This window comes from Pseudophryne corroboree, chromosome 10, assembly GCF_028390025.1.
Source record: "Pseudophryne corroboree isolate aPseCor3 chromosome 10, aPseCor3.hap2, whole genome shotgun sequence".
Lineage (NCBI taxonomy): Eukaryota > Metazoa > Chordata > Amphibia > Anura > Myobatrachidae > Pseudophryne > Pseudophryne corroboree.
The window spans coordinates 291,983,099-291,998,085 of NC_086453.1; the positions used below are offsets into that span (position 1 = coordinate 291,983,099).

At 45.5% G+C, this 14,987-nt stretch overlaps 1 protein-coding gene and 2 pseudogenes across 1 annotated transcript; 1 reads left to right on the forward strand and 2 right to left on the reverse strand.

The window, feature by feature from the left end:
- Positions 1 to 242: 242 nt before the first annotated feature.
- On the forward strand, positions 243 to 13,985 carry UTS2 (urotensin 2). The gene is made up of 4 exons (XM_063941792.1): positions 243 to 345; positions 7,658 to 7,783; positions 11,464 to 11,507; positions 13,687 to 13,985. The coding sequence occupies exons 1-4, from the start codon at positions 243 to 245 to the stop codon at positions 13,804 to 13,806; spliced, it is 393 nt and encodes a 130-aa protein (XP_063797862.1). The 3' UTR covers positions 13,807 to 13,985.
- On the reverse strand, positions 5,638 to 5,756 carry LOC134968267 (5S ribosomal RNA; annotated as a pseudogene).
- Positions 5,952 to 6,070, reverse strand: LOC134967739 (5S ribosomal RNA; annotated as a pseudogene).
- Positions 13,986 to 14,987: the final 1,002 nt, after the last annotated feature.

Consider the following 14,987-nt stretch of genomic DNA (forward strand, 5'->3'; position numbering starts at 1 on the left):
ACAGTAAATTTATTGTTGATGAACCTTGAAGAATGACATCAATGCAAAGTGCCTCACATTTAGAATTCAACACGGATGGAACCATTGGCTCACCATTAGTCTTTTTGGACGCGGGATAGCAGAGTGATGTTTTCTATGTCGTCATAGCACGGTATATAAGGATTGACACCTAAGTGATGAGACTGAGATTTAAGGACGATCCTGGCACACAGTCCCAGCCTTCTAGATCTCTTCCAGCTGCCATGCAGAAGCTTATCTGTTGCTGTATGATCATTGCCTGTTTCTTTGGTCCCCTCCTATCGCTTCCAATCATTGACCCACGTGAAGTGTCCTTTCGGTTACCAGGTAAGGACATTTTAGGATTATTATTTTCTGTAATTGTCCTTTGTTTGAAATGCTAAACTCTCTTTGAATTCAAGGTTAGAGATGATAATTTGCAGCCAGTATCTAATGACTGTACTGGAGATGAGTGATCGTAAAGAGAGGTCAAGAGGATTTTTAAGATGCAGAAACAAAGTTGCTTTAAAGCACAGATTAAAATGTCTGCATTTAACCAATCCATTAGCCACGCAATTCAGAACCCAGTCACCTCTGTACTTCTCAACTGAGGAAATTACTTTTGTTAAAATGATATTGCCCGAAAAGCACAGTTCTGTGCGCAGACTGATGTATAACTTGGATTCAGCATTATAAATATATTTCCCCTAAATATTCAGTCACCTTCATATATTCTAAATGAAACTGCCATTTTTACTTTCCCTGTTAAAATGAATTATATAGACTGCTGCATAATAGCACTGAAAGCAATTACAAAATAATGACTTTCAGTTTAATCATAAAGCATTTTTTTTTTTACATGCAGTGCAACTACGATTTGATATATTCTCACAGTATCTGTATTTATTATCATTATTTAGACGGAGTGTAACATGTTACGGAATCCTTTGAATACCTCCCTGAGGTGTTACAATAGTTTGCAATGTTTAATCATTTTTATTCTGTGATATAGAGATTTTACTGTATGTTGTATATTTTTGTTGTAGCTGAGAATATCAGAGCAAGTTACGGTTGTTAAATAGCATAAATACATTGAATCCAGTGGGTGGGAGACAGAACATTGACCACGATATAAACAAACTACTTAACCACTGTAAGGAACATAAATCAAGCAATCATAGGGGAAAGATATAACAAACACAAATTAAAATGCTTTAAACATTTTGCAACATTCCAGGTCCCACTTCTACAGAAAATATATTTTTTTAATGGATGAGTCTTAATATTTGGTCCTAAAATCGGTCAAAAGATAAATGTCATCTAGAGCTGTAAGACGGTTGATTGCACAAACGCGTGGTCACCCCTATCCTTACTATTATGGCTAGGGGGGAGATTATCAAAACTAGGAGGGAGATAAAATACCAGCCAGTCAGCTCCCAACTGACATGTTACAGGCTGTGTTTGAAAAATGCCAGTAGCTAATTGGTTGGTACTTTGTTTCCACCCCTACCCACCTTGCCCCCATATACTTTAACTCTTTCCAAGCTTTGATAAATCTCCCACTATAACAATTATATCACAGGTTATTCAAAAACCCACATTTTTGGGTCCCCTGCTGAGATAATGACATATGTATTATATACATTATCTATAAATATATGTATATTTATAAATAATATATATATATATATATATATATATATATATATATATAATATTTATGTTATTATCTCAGTAGGGGACCCCAAAATGTGGGATTTTGAATTCTGGATAAGGGATACTCAACCTGTAATATATTGCAACTCCAATTAAAATCTTGATTAAACTACATAATGAATAAAATAAATTCATAATGTTCAGAAATGTAACCACCATAATCACCAGTCTGAAAGAATGTTGTGATTTTTGCCGTTATATTTACAGTTACAGTAAGCTAGTGTTATCTGTTATCAGGAAAGTAGGATAAAATCAGATGACTGTATATATCCTGCAATGGAATTACTTACAGGAACTCTTCCAAAGAGAACAAGTGGAGTTGTTGCACATAGCAACCAATCAGATTCTAACTAATACCCCTTTTACACCGGCAGCATATAACACGGGTTATTGCACATGAACATGCATAACCCGTGTTGCTGCTCGGTGTAAAAGGGCAGAGTTGGAATAATCCGTGTCGAGTGACCCGGTATTCCAACTCGGGTAGTTTGCGGTGTTGAACACGTGTTCAACCCGGCAAACGGGTTGTAAACGGGAGCCGAATCACGCGACTCGGCTTCCCGTTTACAGTGTATGAGCGGGCGGCGCTTGGAGATCATGTGACCTGCAAGCGCCGCCCCCATTGCGTCACCGGCAACGTCACCAACCCGGCAATATGCCGGGTTGATGACTCCGGTCTAAATGGGGGCTGACGCGGGTCGCAACAGGGTAGCACCCGTGTCAGGCTCCTGGCTGCGACCCGCAGTTTGGGTCTAAAAGCGGTATAACACTTACCTATTACATCTTTAAAATGACAGATGGGATCTGATTAGTTGCATGGTCCTCATAAGAAGGTCTGATTCATCTCCCCTCCCATACTGGAGTCCCTCCTGTCTATCAGAACACACAGAATGTAACAATGGGGGTACTCCTTTGGATGCTATCATGGGGGACAACAGTTGCCATGGCCTACAGAAACTGACATAAAAGTTCCCTTATGCCAGTTTCTAAAACAAATGCAATAATTCTGAGTTGTTGTACTGGAAACTTAAATTACATGAGAGACTCTAGACACAGGTAAAACATGAGGAATATGCAGAGCGGAGGCAAAGCTACAATCGATGTGACCCTGTGATCCTACCTTCCAGCCAGCTGCCTGCACTCCAGGCTTCTCCCACATCAGGATCCTGCATAATTACAATGCAAACAGGTGACACTGCAGCCTGCATAGCAGTGACTAGGACCCATGCAGGTGCAGCACGGCACAGTTAGTAATGGAATAACAGAATTAATGGGGGCAATGCAGTGTATCAAGTGCGGTGGGCTGCCTGTGATGTGCAGCCACATGACAACACACAAAACAGGCCCCACAGACACGTTGGCCCCAGGGCCGGTTCTACACCTTGTGGCGCCCAGTGCGAAAGTTTCCACTGGCACCCCCCTGCGGCAAAACAGTTAGTGTGCGCAAAAAAAATAGGGGCGTGGCTTCACAGGGGAGGGGCGTGGCCACAGTTATGCTCCCAGCAGCTGTGCCCCCTAGTTGATTTGCCCCAAGTAGTTGTGCCCGCTAGTTGATTTGCCCCCAGTAGATATGCCCCCTGTAGCTGTGCCCCCAGTAGATATGCCCCCTGTAGCTATGCCCCCTGTAGCTGTGCCCACAGTAGATTTGCCCCAGTAGTTGTGCCCCCTATAGCTATGCCCCCAGTAGATTTGCCCCCAGTAGTTGTGCCCCGTTGCTGTGCCCCCAGTAGTTGTGCCCCCTGTCATTGTGCCCCCTGTTGCTTTGCCCCCAGTAGTTGTGCCCCCTGTTGCTTTGCCCTCAGTAGTTGTGCCCCATTTCTTTGCCACCAGTAGTTGTGCCCCCTCTTTCTTTGCCCCCAGTAGTTGTGCCCCCTGTCACCGCTTACAAACACACACACACAAAAATAAAAAAAACAATACTTACCACTGCCCCGCTCCTGCTTCCCGACCACTGCTGCTTCCGTCTGGCCGTCGGCCCCTCTCTATGGGAGAGACGTCATGACGTCTCTCCCATAGCAGCGCCGCACAGACACTAGAGGTCAATACTGACCTCTAGTGTCTGTCCCTGGAGCCGGCTGCAGCGGACGCCCACACAGCCCACGGCGTCTGCTGCAGTCGTGGAGCGGGGAGCAGGGTGCGGGTAGGCGGCGGTGCCTGCGGGGTGTCTGCGGCCGCGCCCCCAGGCCGCAGCGCCCCGGTCAAAGGCACTGCTTGCCCGCACCATGAACCGCTCCTGGTTGGCCCACCAGGAATCTTCCTGGTGAGCCCTATGGCTAATCCTCCCCTGTATATATAGCAATGGAGAACAGGCGACACTCAAAAGGCGGCACATCAGGTCCTGATGAAGGGGAATACGCCCCCGAAACATTGAAAGAAATAAACACCATGTTGTTTTCCACCATTCAAAGCCTTTGAGCTCCCCCTGTTCTCCAATGCTATACAAGAGGGCTGATACCATAGCCCCGGAGGAGGGCACCAAAGCAAATAATACGGTATGCCACTTAAGTGCCGGATCCTGCTGAGCATATATATATATATTGTGTACTGGGGAGATATCAGCGCCACAGATGCAGTATCTTACGTGTAACAACTAGAATGGGAACTCTACATATAGTATACAAAAAACCGCTTATTGCATTTGCACTCCCTATTTTTATCAGGGTGTCAGCTCATTTACCTCAAATAAATATAGGTATTGGTACCATTACCTATAGAAAATGGTTATGTGGACGAGGGATGAGGTAGTAGCGAGCGACCAATGGTGCTAATAGATTGCTCAAAAGCAGTACGTATAAAATAATATAAATTTATTGTAGTGGAACGTACTATAACAAAATATCGGTTTAAAAAGACATGATTATAAAAACATATTGGTTCATGAACATAGTGTGTATATATGACACATACAAAAGTTCAGTAAAATAGTAAAAAAACGGTATTTTAAAAATTTTTTGGGTAAAAGGAAAAAAGCATGGTGACATAAAAGGTATGTGTAATCTAAAAACCTAAAAGTATCACTCCAAAACAGAAGGTACTAAACAGGTTAAAAAGACACACAGGAATATGTTTTCAAAAACTTTTTTAAAAAATAGAGGAATCAGAAAAATAGCTTAGCTTTGTGGTGAGGTTTAGATCAAGGAATAGCACCCAACGCGTTTCGTCCCTCATGGACTTCATCAAGGGGTGGTGAAAGACTAGAGACAGAGCATATTTATACCTCATGGTTAGGGGAAGTGCTGGTGACATCACTTCCTGTTTGTTAATTGGTGCAATGCTAACGTATATTCAAAATGTCTAAACATACATAAATATCAGAAGGGTATTACAGAGAGGACTGCTATTGGGCTTTATAGTCAAAAAACGAGTCATGCTTGTGCTGATAAACATAATATGCGGGTAGATCCGTTTACTTCCGGTCCGGACTGTATAGGAACATCACATCCGCCCCACGTCCGCCCCGCTTCCGCCCCACTTCCGGCGGCGTCAAGTTCATTCTGCGCATGCGCCGCTTGAGGCACAATGCGGTGGTGATGTCCATTTTTCTGTCAATGTTAAGAACGGCGGCCATTTTGTTGGTTATCCAAAATGTCATATAGTCACAGTCCTGCCGCGGGTGGGCTACGTATGCTGCGGTCTGTGTAGTGATTGGTTCAGGTGCATGCTTGCACTTGTTAGGGATCCGTTCATGGGTATTTGGAGTAACTTGTATACAGGAAAGGCGGCTCCCCGTGGGGTACATGAAAGAAAAATGACCAGTTAGAAATAGTGAGCCAGTTATATAAAAAATTCCATAACTGCAGGTGGATAAAAATATTAGTGAAATACAATGAAATAGTAGTAATGAAATATATTATATAAGTACTAAAATATAATATAACCGGCATAATACACATTAATAGGTCATTTATAGGTTTTACCATCATATGTTTACAACACCCGGTCTTCCAAGTCGGTCTCCCATCCTTGTACTAACCGAGCCCAGCCTTGCTTAGCTTCCAAGATCGGACGGTATTGGGCGTCTCCAGGTTGGTATGATTGTAATAGTAATGTGGAGATATAGGGATAGACCTTTAATGTGAGTATGCGATTGATGACGAAAGGTTTTTAATATTTTTATATTACTTTTAATGGAGATAACTCACTATAAAATATATTAAGGGAGACCTATAATACAAAAATCAAAATATAAGGGTATGGATAGAAAAATTCTGGTTTTTGAGGATTCCTTGTGCAATCATTTCTTACAGCACCTGATCTCCCCTGGTGGTCACCCATCCAGGTACTGGTCAGGCCCAACACTGCTTTGCTTCCAAGATCGGCCGGAATTGGGCGTATCTAGTGTGGTATGGCTGTAACGAGGAAGCAGGAATTTTTCTTTCACTCCCAGGAGTAATATGGGAAGAGTTGGAATGGGGATAGTGCGGAGAATAGGTAGCTTACATCACAGGAAAGGTGCTATTTCGTATCCTTCGTTGAGGCCATCTGGATGTAGAGTATTCAATTCGTAGATCCAGTACATTTCTCTCCTGGAGAGGAGGTTGGAAAGGTCACCTCCTCTTTCTCCCAACGATACCAATTCAATGCCTCTAAAAGTTAATGTCTCTGGATCCGAGTTGTGGTATTGGTGGAAATGTCTTGATACTGCGTGTGTGAGGACTTTGTTCTTTATATTCCTAACATGTTCTTGGATACGAAGTTTCAGGATTCACACAGTAGTTGTGCCCCGTTGCTGTGCCCCCAGTAGTTGTGCCCCCTGTCATTGTGCCCCCTGTTGCTTTGCCCCCAGTAGTTGTGCCCCCTGTTGCTTTGCCCTCAGTAGTTGTGCCCCATTTCTTTGCCACCAGTAGTTGTGCCTCCTCTTTCTTTGCCCCCAGTAGTTGTGCCCCCTGTCACCGCTTACAAACACACACACACAAAAATAAAAAAAACAATACTTACCACTGCCCCGCTCCTGCTTCCCGACCACTGCTGCTTCCGTCTGGCCGTCGGCCCCTCTCTATGGGAGAGACGTCATGACGTCTCTCCCATAGCAGCGCCGCACAGACACTAGAGGTCAATACTGACCTCTAGTGTCTGTCCCTGGAGCCGGCTGCAGCGGACGCCCACACAGCCCACGGCGTCTGCTGCAGTCGTGGAGCGGGGAGCAGGGTGCGGGTAGGCGGCGGTGCCTGCGGGGTGTCTGCGGCCGCGCCCCCAGGCCGCAGCGCCCCGGTCAAAGGCACTGCTTGCCCGCACCATGAACCGCTCCTGGTTGGCCCACCAGGAATCTTCCTGGTGAGCCCTATGGCTAATCCTCCCCTGTATATATAGCAATGGAGAACAGGCGACACTCAAAAGGCGGCACATCAGGTCCTGATGAAGGGGAATACGCCCCCGAAACATTGAAAGAAATAAACACCATGTTGTTTTCCACCATTCAAAGCCTTTGAGCTCCCCCTGTTCTCCAATGCTATACAAGAGGGCTGATACCATAGCCCCGGAGGAGGGCACCAAAGCAAATAATACGGTATGCCACTTAAGTGCCGGATCCTGCTGAGCATATATATATATATATATATATATATATATATATAGAGAGAGAGAGAGAGAGAGAGAGAGAGAGAGAGAGAGAGACTAGTTTTGTAATTATAGCCCCTTTAAATGATAGATCTTAAAACAAGTACTTTTCCCTGTTCATAACAGTACAGCCCCACATTGCCCCCAAACAGGTCATGTTTTCTGATTTTCTGTCCGTGGAAATAGGAAAATTACTGACTCTACAAACTAGATCAACGAGCATGTCCATGATCAAAGAAATCAGGAAAACATGACCTGCTGGGAGTACTTGAGGACTGGAGATGAAACGACTGCAGTAGTGTACTGACCTTTTGTATGCAGGAATCCATGCACCAATTGTCATCCACCAATATCATTAACAGTTGTTCTGTCAAATATTTTACAACAGACTCACAGATGGAGTTTGGAGAACTGCGCAGTTGGGATGACTCTGGCGTGCTGCAGAATCTCCCAGCAATTCTAGACAGCGGCAGAGATTCCAGCACTGATACAGATGACATTGTCAGCAAAGAAGGTACAGTAACAGAATCCTCAATTTCTGCTGAGCTTAATGTATCCAACAATCGGTACATTTGCTACAGTAAACTATACTGTACAGGCTTATATATATTGCTATGTAAAAATACTCATATATAAAATAAAGTTCTTACATATAATTTGTATTAAATGTATCGATAGCTTTCATAAAAGCCTCCTATTCATTTTTGGTGATTCTGCCCCTTTAGAAGACATTGTTAACAGTACCTGGTTTTCAGGTCTTCTGATATTGTGTTATATTGGCTGCTATTATGGTCACACTCTGGTCCATTGGTAAGAAACAGATGCTGGCTTAGTTACATTATGTCCCACTTTCAAGTTTCCAGACAGTCGTCATAGAAATACCGGACCCCGTGCTCTCCCAGGTGTTGTGGGTAGGATTAGAGTTGGCTGGGCTTTTAGTATAAAGTCGATTGGCTAGGGTTAAGTTAATAGCTACTCTACTTTCCTTCCAGTGCTGTGATAGTTTGTGTTCTGCTGTAGTTGGACCGGCATTATTGTGGTTTAATCGTTGCTGACTTCATTTTCTGACTAGATTATATAGACTTCTCTTGTCCCTGATTATGGCCTGTCTCTGAAATTTTGTCTGCGCCCAGCCTTAGCCCCACCCGTCTAATCATATCTGCTTTTCTGCCCCCAGCCCTGACCCCTTCTGTCTACAGGTATCTGCCTGTCTGCTGCCAACGCTTACCTAGCATGTATAATCATATTTGCCTGTCTGCCACCAGCCCTGGCTTAGCCAGAGTCACTGTGCCTGTCTGCCACCAGCCCTGACGTGGCCAGAGTTACTGTGCCTGTGTGCCACCAGCCCTGACCTAGCCAGAGTTACTGTTTATGCAGGTCTGCCACCAGCCCTGACCTGGCCAGAGTTTCTGTTTTTGCTTGTCTGCCACCAGCCTTGACCTGGCCAGAGATACTGTTTATGCCTATCTGCCACCAGCCCTGACCCAGGAAGTCTTACTGATTATGCCTGTCTGACCCAACTAGTCTTACTGAATATGCCTGTCTACGGCTAGTCCTGACTGAGCCAGTGTTACTGATTATGCCTGTCTGATGCTAGCACTGATCCAGAGAGTCTTACTAATTATGTCTGTCTGCTGCTAGTCTTAACCTATCCAATCTTACTGATTATGCCTGTCTGCTGTTACGGAGAGATCCGTTCTTAAAATCTAAGCAACCTGACTAGATTGCACGGATCTCTTGTGTGTATGCCCTACAGCGATGCGCGGCCCCGCGCGTCTCTATCGCCAGTGCTCGATTGGCCTGCATGCAGGCACAATCCAGCACATTGCTCATTTCAGTTGCTGGGTGAAATGAGCGCCCCCCCCCTTCCCCCGTCCGTCCCCCTCGCTCAGCACATATTGCGCTGTGCTGAGCGTGGGAGAGATGTGTGCTGAGCGATCACTGATAGATCGCTCAGCACACATCTCTGGGGAAATAAGAACGTGTGTACTGGCCTTTACTAATTATGCTTGTCTGCTGCTAGTCCTGACCAAGCCAGTTTTACTGATTATGCCTATCTGCTGCTAGTACTGATTCAGACAGTCTTACTGATTATGCCTAGCTGCTGCTAGTACTGATCCAGACAGTCTTATTGATTATGCCTAGCTGCTGCTAGTACTGATCCAGACAGTCTTACTGATTATGCCTAGCTGCTGCTAGTACTGATACAGACAGTCTTACTGATTATGCCTAGCTGCTGTTAATACTGATCCAGACAGTCTTACTGATTATGCCTAGCTGCTGCTAGTACTGATCCAGACAGTCTTACTGATTATGCCTAGCTGCTGCTAGTACTGATCCAGACAGTCTTACTGATTATGCCTAGCTGCTGCTAGTACTGATACAGACAGTCTTACTGATTATGCCTAGCTGCTGTTAGTACTGATCCAGACAGTCTTACTGATTATGCCTAGCTGCTGCTAGTACTGATCCAGACAGTCTTACTGATTATGCCTAGATGCTGCTAGTCCTCATCCAGATAGTCTTACTGATTATGCCTATCTGCTGTTAGTACTGATCCAGACAGTCTTACTGATTATGCCTAGCTGCTGCTAGTACTGATCCAGACAGTCTTACTGATTATGCCTAGCTGCTGCTAGTACTGATCCAAATAGTCTTACTGATTATGCCTAGCTGCTGCTAGTCCTGATACAGACAGTCTTACTGATTATGCCTAGCTGCTGCTAGTACTGATCCAGACAGTCTTACTGATTATGCCTAGCTGCTGCTAGTACTGATCCAGATAGTCTTACTGATTATGCCTAGCTGCTGTTAGTACTGATCCAGACAGTCTTACTGATTATGCCTAGCTGCTGCTAGTACTGATCCAGACAGTCTTACTGATTATGCCTAGCTGCTGCTAGTCCTGATACAGACAGTCTTACTGATTATGTCTAGCTGCTGCTAGTACTGATACAGACAGTCTTACTGATTATGCCTAGCTGCTGTTAGTACTGATACAGACAGTCTTACTGATTATGCCTAGCTGCTGTTAGTACTGATACAGACAGTCTTACTGATTATGCCTAGCTGCTGTTAGTACTGATCCAGACAGTCTTACTGATTATGCCTAGCTGCTGCTAGTCCTGATACAGACAGTCTTACTGATTATGCCTAGCTGCTGCTAGTCCTGATACAGACAGTCTTACTGATGATGCCTATCTGCTGTTAGTACTGATACAGACAGTCTTACTGATTATGCCTAGCTGCTGCTAGTACTGATACAGACAGTCTTACTGATTATGCCTAGCTGCTGTTAGTACTGATCCAGACAGTCTTACTGATTATGCCTAGCTGCTGCTTGTACTGATCCAGACAGTCTTACTGATTATGCCTAGCTGCTGCTAGTACTGATCCAGATAGTCTTACTGATTATGCGTAGCTGCTGCTAGTCCTGATATAGACAGTCTTACTGATTATGCCTAGCTGCTGCTAGTACTGCTCCAGACATTCTTACTGATTATGCCTAGCTGCTGCTAGTACTGATCCAGATAGTCTTACTGATTATGCCTAGCTGCTGCTAGTCCTGATACAGACAGTCTTACTGATTATACCTATCTGCTGTTAGTACTGATCCAGACAGTCTTACTGATTCTTTCTCCTTAGTCTTACTGATTATGCCTAGCTGCTGCTAGTCCTGATCCAGCCAGTCTTACCATTACTTTTTGCTCACAGTAATGCCTCAGTATTTGAACATCCAATATAGTTTCCTTTCCATTCATACTATACCTAGAAAATACCATGGAACGCTCTCCCTGTGTTTTTCTGCCCATAGGCATATAGCAGCACAACGCCATCTGAAGATGGCGGTAAGCTGACAGGTCCAAGCTTGGTAAGTCTTGCATCGCATCCCCCATAGAAACCTATGGGGGTAGTGACTGCTGTCGGAAATGGAGGAGCCGCGGCAGAAATGGAGATATTTGCTGCAGTCCCTCTATTAAATATTTGGGAGTTTCTCCCAAAAGGATATTCTGCAAATATTCAATGATAAATAGACCCCTAAGACTTAACATTACACATCACTGCTTTCAGACCATTCCTTTATATAGATAAATGAAAACATATGCAATAATAAATAATAGATGTCTGCGTTGCTACTGTAGAACAATACTACATTGTTTTTAATGAAAATGTTTGTTCCTTTGTGTTTCTTAGGACTCAGTCTAGGAACCTACAATATTGACGACAGCATGAAACAGGTGAGTAACAGTCCGTGTTGCCCGCCTTTAGTCTGGACTACACTTGATTTTCCAGGTGTAGCTCCATATTATAAACTATTTATATGATGGATATTTTGTTCATCTCTTTCGGGGGACAATGTAATAGGGTGGATGTAGTTATGTGACCGGCGGACAGGAGACCGCCGGTCACATTGCCTCCCCATACATCACGCCTACCTCACAATCCCGACGGTCGGCATGCTGACCAGCAGGAACTATTCACACTCGGTGTCCCCCAGGGCCGGATTAAGTTAGGGGCAAAAGGGGCTGTCGTCCCAGGGGCCCCCACTCCCAGGAGCGTAGTAGTTTATCCCCTCCCGGCGGCTCAGATGTTCATTAACAGCGCCGCCGAGGAGGTGTTCCTTGCACAGCATTTCATAGTCTTGCGGGATTTCAAAGCAGCATCCCGCGAGACTGTGAAATGCTGTGCAAGGAACACCTTCTCGGCGGCGCTGTTAATAAACAGCTGAGCCGCCGGGAGGGGAGAAACTACTACGCTCCTGGGTGTAGGGGCACTGACTCTGGCATCCGCTGCTCCACCGCTCGCTGGACAGGTAGCGCGCATGCACGTGTCTGTGTGTGTGTACGACTGTGTGTGTGTTGTGTGTGTGTGTGTAGCATGGGTGTATGTGTGTATATGTGTGTGTGTAAGGGGGGGCTCAGGGTCTTTATCATCTACTGTAGTGGGGACCCCACAACTTCATTGCCCCCACCAGGCTTAATCCGGCCCTGGTGTCCACGATACCCATACAGTGGGAATAGAACCCGTGGCGACCGCAGCGTCAGCACACCGACATCGCAATACACACCTGTAATAGGGTGTGAGAATCAGGAAGTAAGAGATTTTGTGTGAGTTCTCCTGCATTTTTTTTTTTAAGTGGAAATCATTTACATGGCAAAACCAAACTGATTTTGCCATGCAAACGATTGCCACTTTAAAAAAGCAGGATAACTCTCCCAAAATCTCTCACCTCCTGATTCTCACATCCCTTCTCAGCAGCACAATAGAGTCTGAACACTAGGTGGAACAAACTCTATTTCGCATGCTGAAAACTCCGGAAAGATGGCACGGCGGACGTTTTTCTGGAGTTTCGCGCATGCACATTAGTAAAATCTTAGGGAAAATGGCCACCGCGCAGTGTTCCTAGAGGTTTGCGCATGCGCAATAGAGTCTGTGCTCAGACTCTATTGCTGCTGCGGAGGATGGCACCGCCGAGGGACTCCGGAGAGGTAAGTATTAAAACCTGTGCATCGGTCAGAGAGGAGGGGGCCCCTAAAGCAGAAGGCTGCACACGGGGGTCCTCCTCTCTTACAATGCCCTGGTACAGTAGCATACCTCCCAACTGTCCCAAATCCAGCAGGACAGTGCCGCTCTTCGGACACTGTCCCGCTGTCCCTTCCGCAGGGGGGAGGCGTTGGGGAGAATTTGATCACCTGAGTGATTTCTGAATAGATGCTGTGCACACGGCATCTATTCAGTGCTGGGAAGTGAGCAGGGGGCTTGTCAGCTGCTCGGGTAGCACTGGGCACGCCCCCTAAATGCCGGACAATAGGTTATTGGTGTGAGACAATGCCCACTCTGGTGAGGTCACACCCACTCCACCCAAGGCTGCACCCCCTTTTTGCTGCGTAACCGTCCCGAGCGCCCCCAAGTAAGAAGCTGGGAGATATGCAGTAGTGTCCCTTTAAAGAGTCCTAAAGATAGAACTGTGTGCTACTGGCGCTAACACTGGTAATGGGTGGTATTCATGTGACCGGCGGTCTGCTGACCGACAGTCACATGACCTCCTCCACCATCCTGCCGGCTCAGTATCCCGATGGTCGGCATGCCGACCAACAGGGACTATTTCCACTCGTGGGTGTCCACGACACCCATAGAGTGGGAATAGAACCCGTGGCGACCGCAGGTCGCCACCGAGCCCGCAGCGTGGCGAGCGCACTGAGCCAGCAAGGGGCTTGCTGCACTCGCCCCTCCCCGCTGTGATCCCGGCGTCGGTATGCTGCCGGGATCCCGGCGTCGGTAAGCTGACCGGCGGTCAGGAGACCGCCGGTCAGCCATACTACACCCCTGGTAATATATCAACTGTTTACAATGAAGTATAATATTATAATACTACTAATACTTATTATAATAATAATAAAAATTTCTGTCCTTTAGGAATTCTTTGACAAGCATCCACGGATATCACTGCTGAGTCGTCTACAAGCTAAGGACCGGAAGCAACAGAAGAAGCGCGCAGGGAACTTGTCAGAATGTTTCTGGAAATACTGCGTCTAATGCGGGGAATGTGACTATATATGATTTCTGCTTATTTTTACAAGTGTCACACTTCTTGTATATACAACAAAGCCTCATTTCAACCACCTACAAAATAATGAAGAGCGGATGTGAATGTACAGCCTGGACTATACAAAAATAGGTTATTTTTCATGTTACAATGAATAAATATTTTATGTTTTGCCGATATTTGGTACAACTTTTTCTTTTAGAATAGCTATTTAATAAAAGCAACAACAACCGTAATGTGCCTGTAAAATTATTTTGGAATCCTTTGAAGGAATATTGGAATTGAAAAGAATTATAGGGGCAGATCCAAAGCAGAAATCGGGTCTGGGAGACATGTCCTGTGAAGCTGGTAATTGAAATAGCCCCATAATCAGGGGCACCGAGAGGGGAAGGGTACAAATGGGATGAGGTCATGTGACCGGTGCTCGGGATTCCGGCAGTGTCCATGCCGACGTGGGCCCGGCAGAGCAGGGGAGGCCTAACCCCCCCCCCCCCCCCCCCGATGATGCAGTGAACACACTTCCAATACTGCTCTATAGGAATGTATGCAACGACGGGGAGTTGCCACACCTTCTCCAGTGTGCACGACCCCCCCAGTACTCAGTCCCGTCCAGTGTCTGAACAGCTTTGCTAATATGAAAACGGAGACGGCACATTATTAGCTTTTATTTGTATATTTTAATTGTTTCCTATTGGGTGGTATATTGGGTCCATTGGACCACAGGGTGAACATACAAACTACACACATACAATACCCTGGATGGAACAGAACCCATATCCCCTGTGATGTGACCCAAAAATGGCAATCACTGTCTCACCCATTCCGAGCTAAAGGATTACTCAGCCCTAAATGTAAAAAAAAAAACAAGTACCATAGATTATAAAGAGTTAATAATAAAAAAAAAGAAGAAGAAAAATGATGCACCCAGAATGGATGTAACTGTCCCCTGCCTCTCTTCCCTTACTGCTCATTCCAGCACGCCGGCGGGTGTCAGTACCCACCTGCCATATATCGCCACTGTTTTTGTCTACCACTATTCTCAGGCTTTGTTACAGAGGATGTAATTCCAATGTTAGCATGCAGTACATAGTATGCTTTCAATGCTAGGATATGGTATGGTCCTCCATTGCCAAGATACAGTATTTGACTCCGGCAGTATATACTCCCAGTG

Excerpts from the sequence above, each read along its gene's own strand:
- UTS2 (XM_063941792.1), top strand. The coding sequence starts at position 243 with ATGCAGAAGCTTATCTGTTGCTGTATGATCATTGCCTGTTTCTTTGGT. Across the intron at positions 7,784-11,463 it reads TGACATTGTCAGCAAAGAAG|GACTCAGTCTAGGAACCTAC; the intron begins GTACAGTAACAG and ends TGTGTTTCTTAG. Across the intron at positions 11,508-13,686 it reads TTGACGACAGCATGAAACAG|GAATTCTTTGACAAGCATCC; the intron begins GTGAGTAACAGT and ends TCTGTCCTTTAG.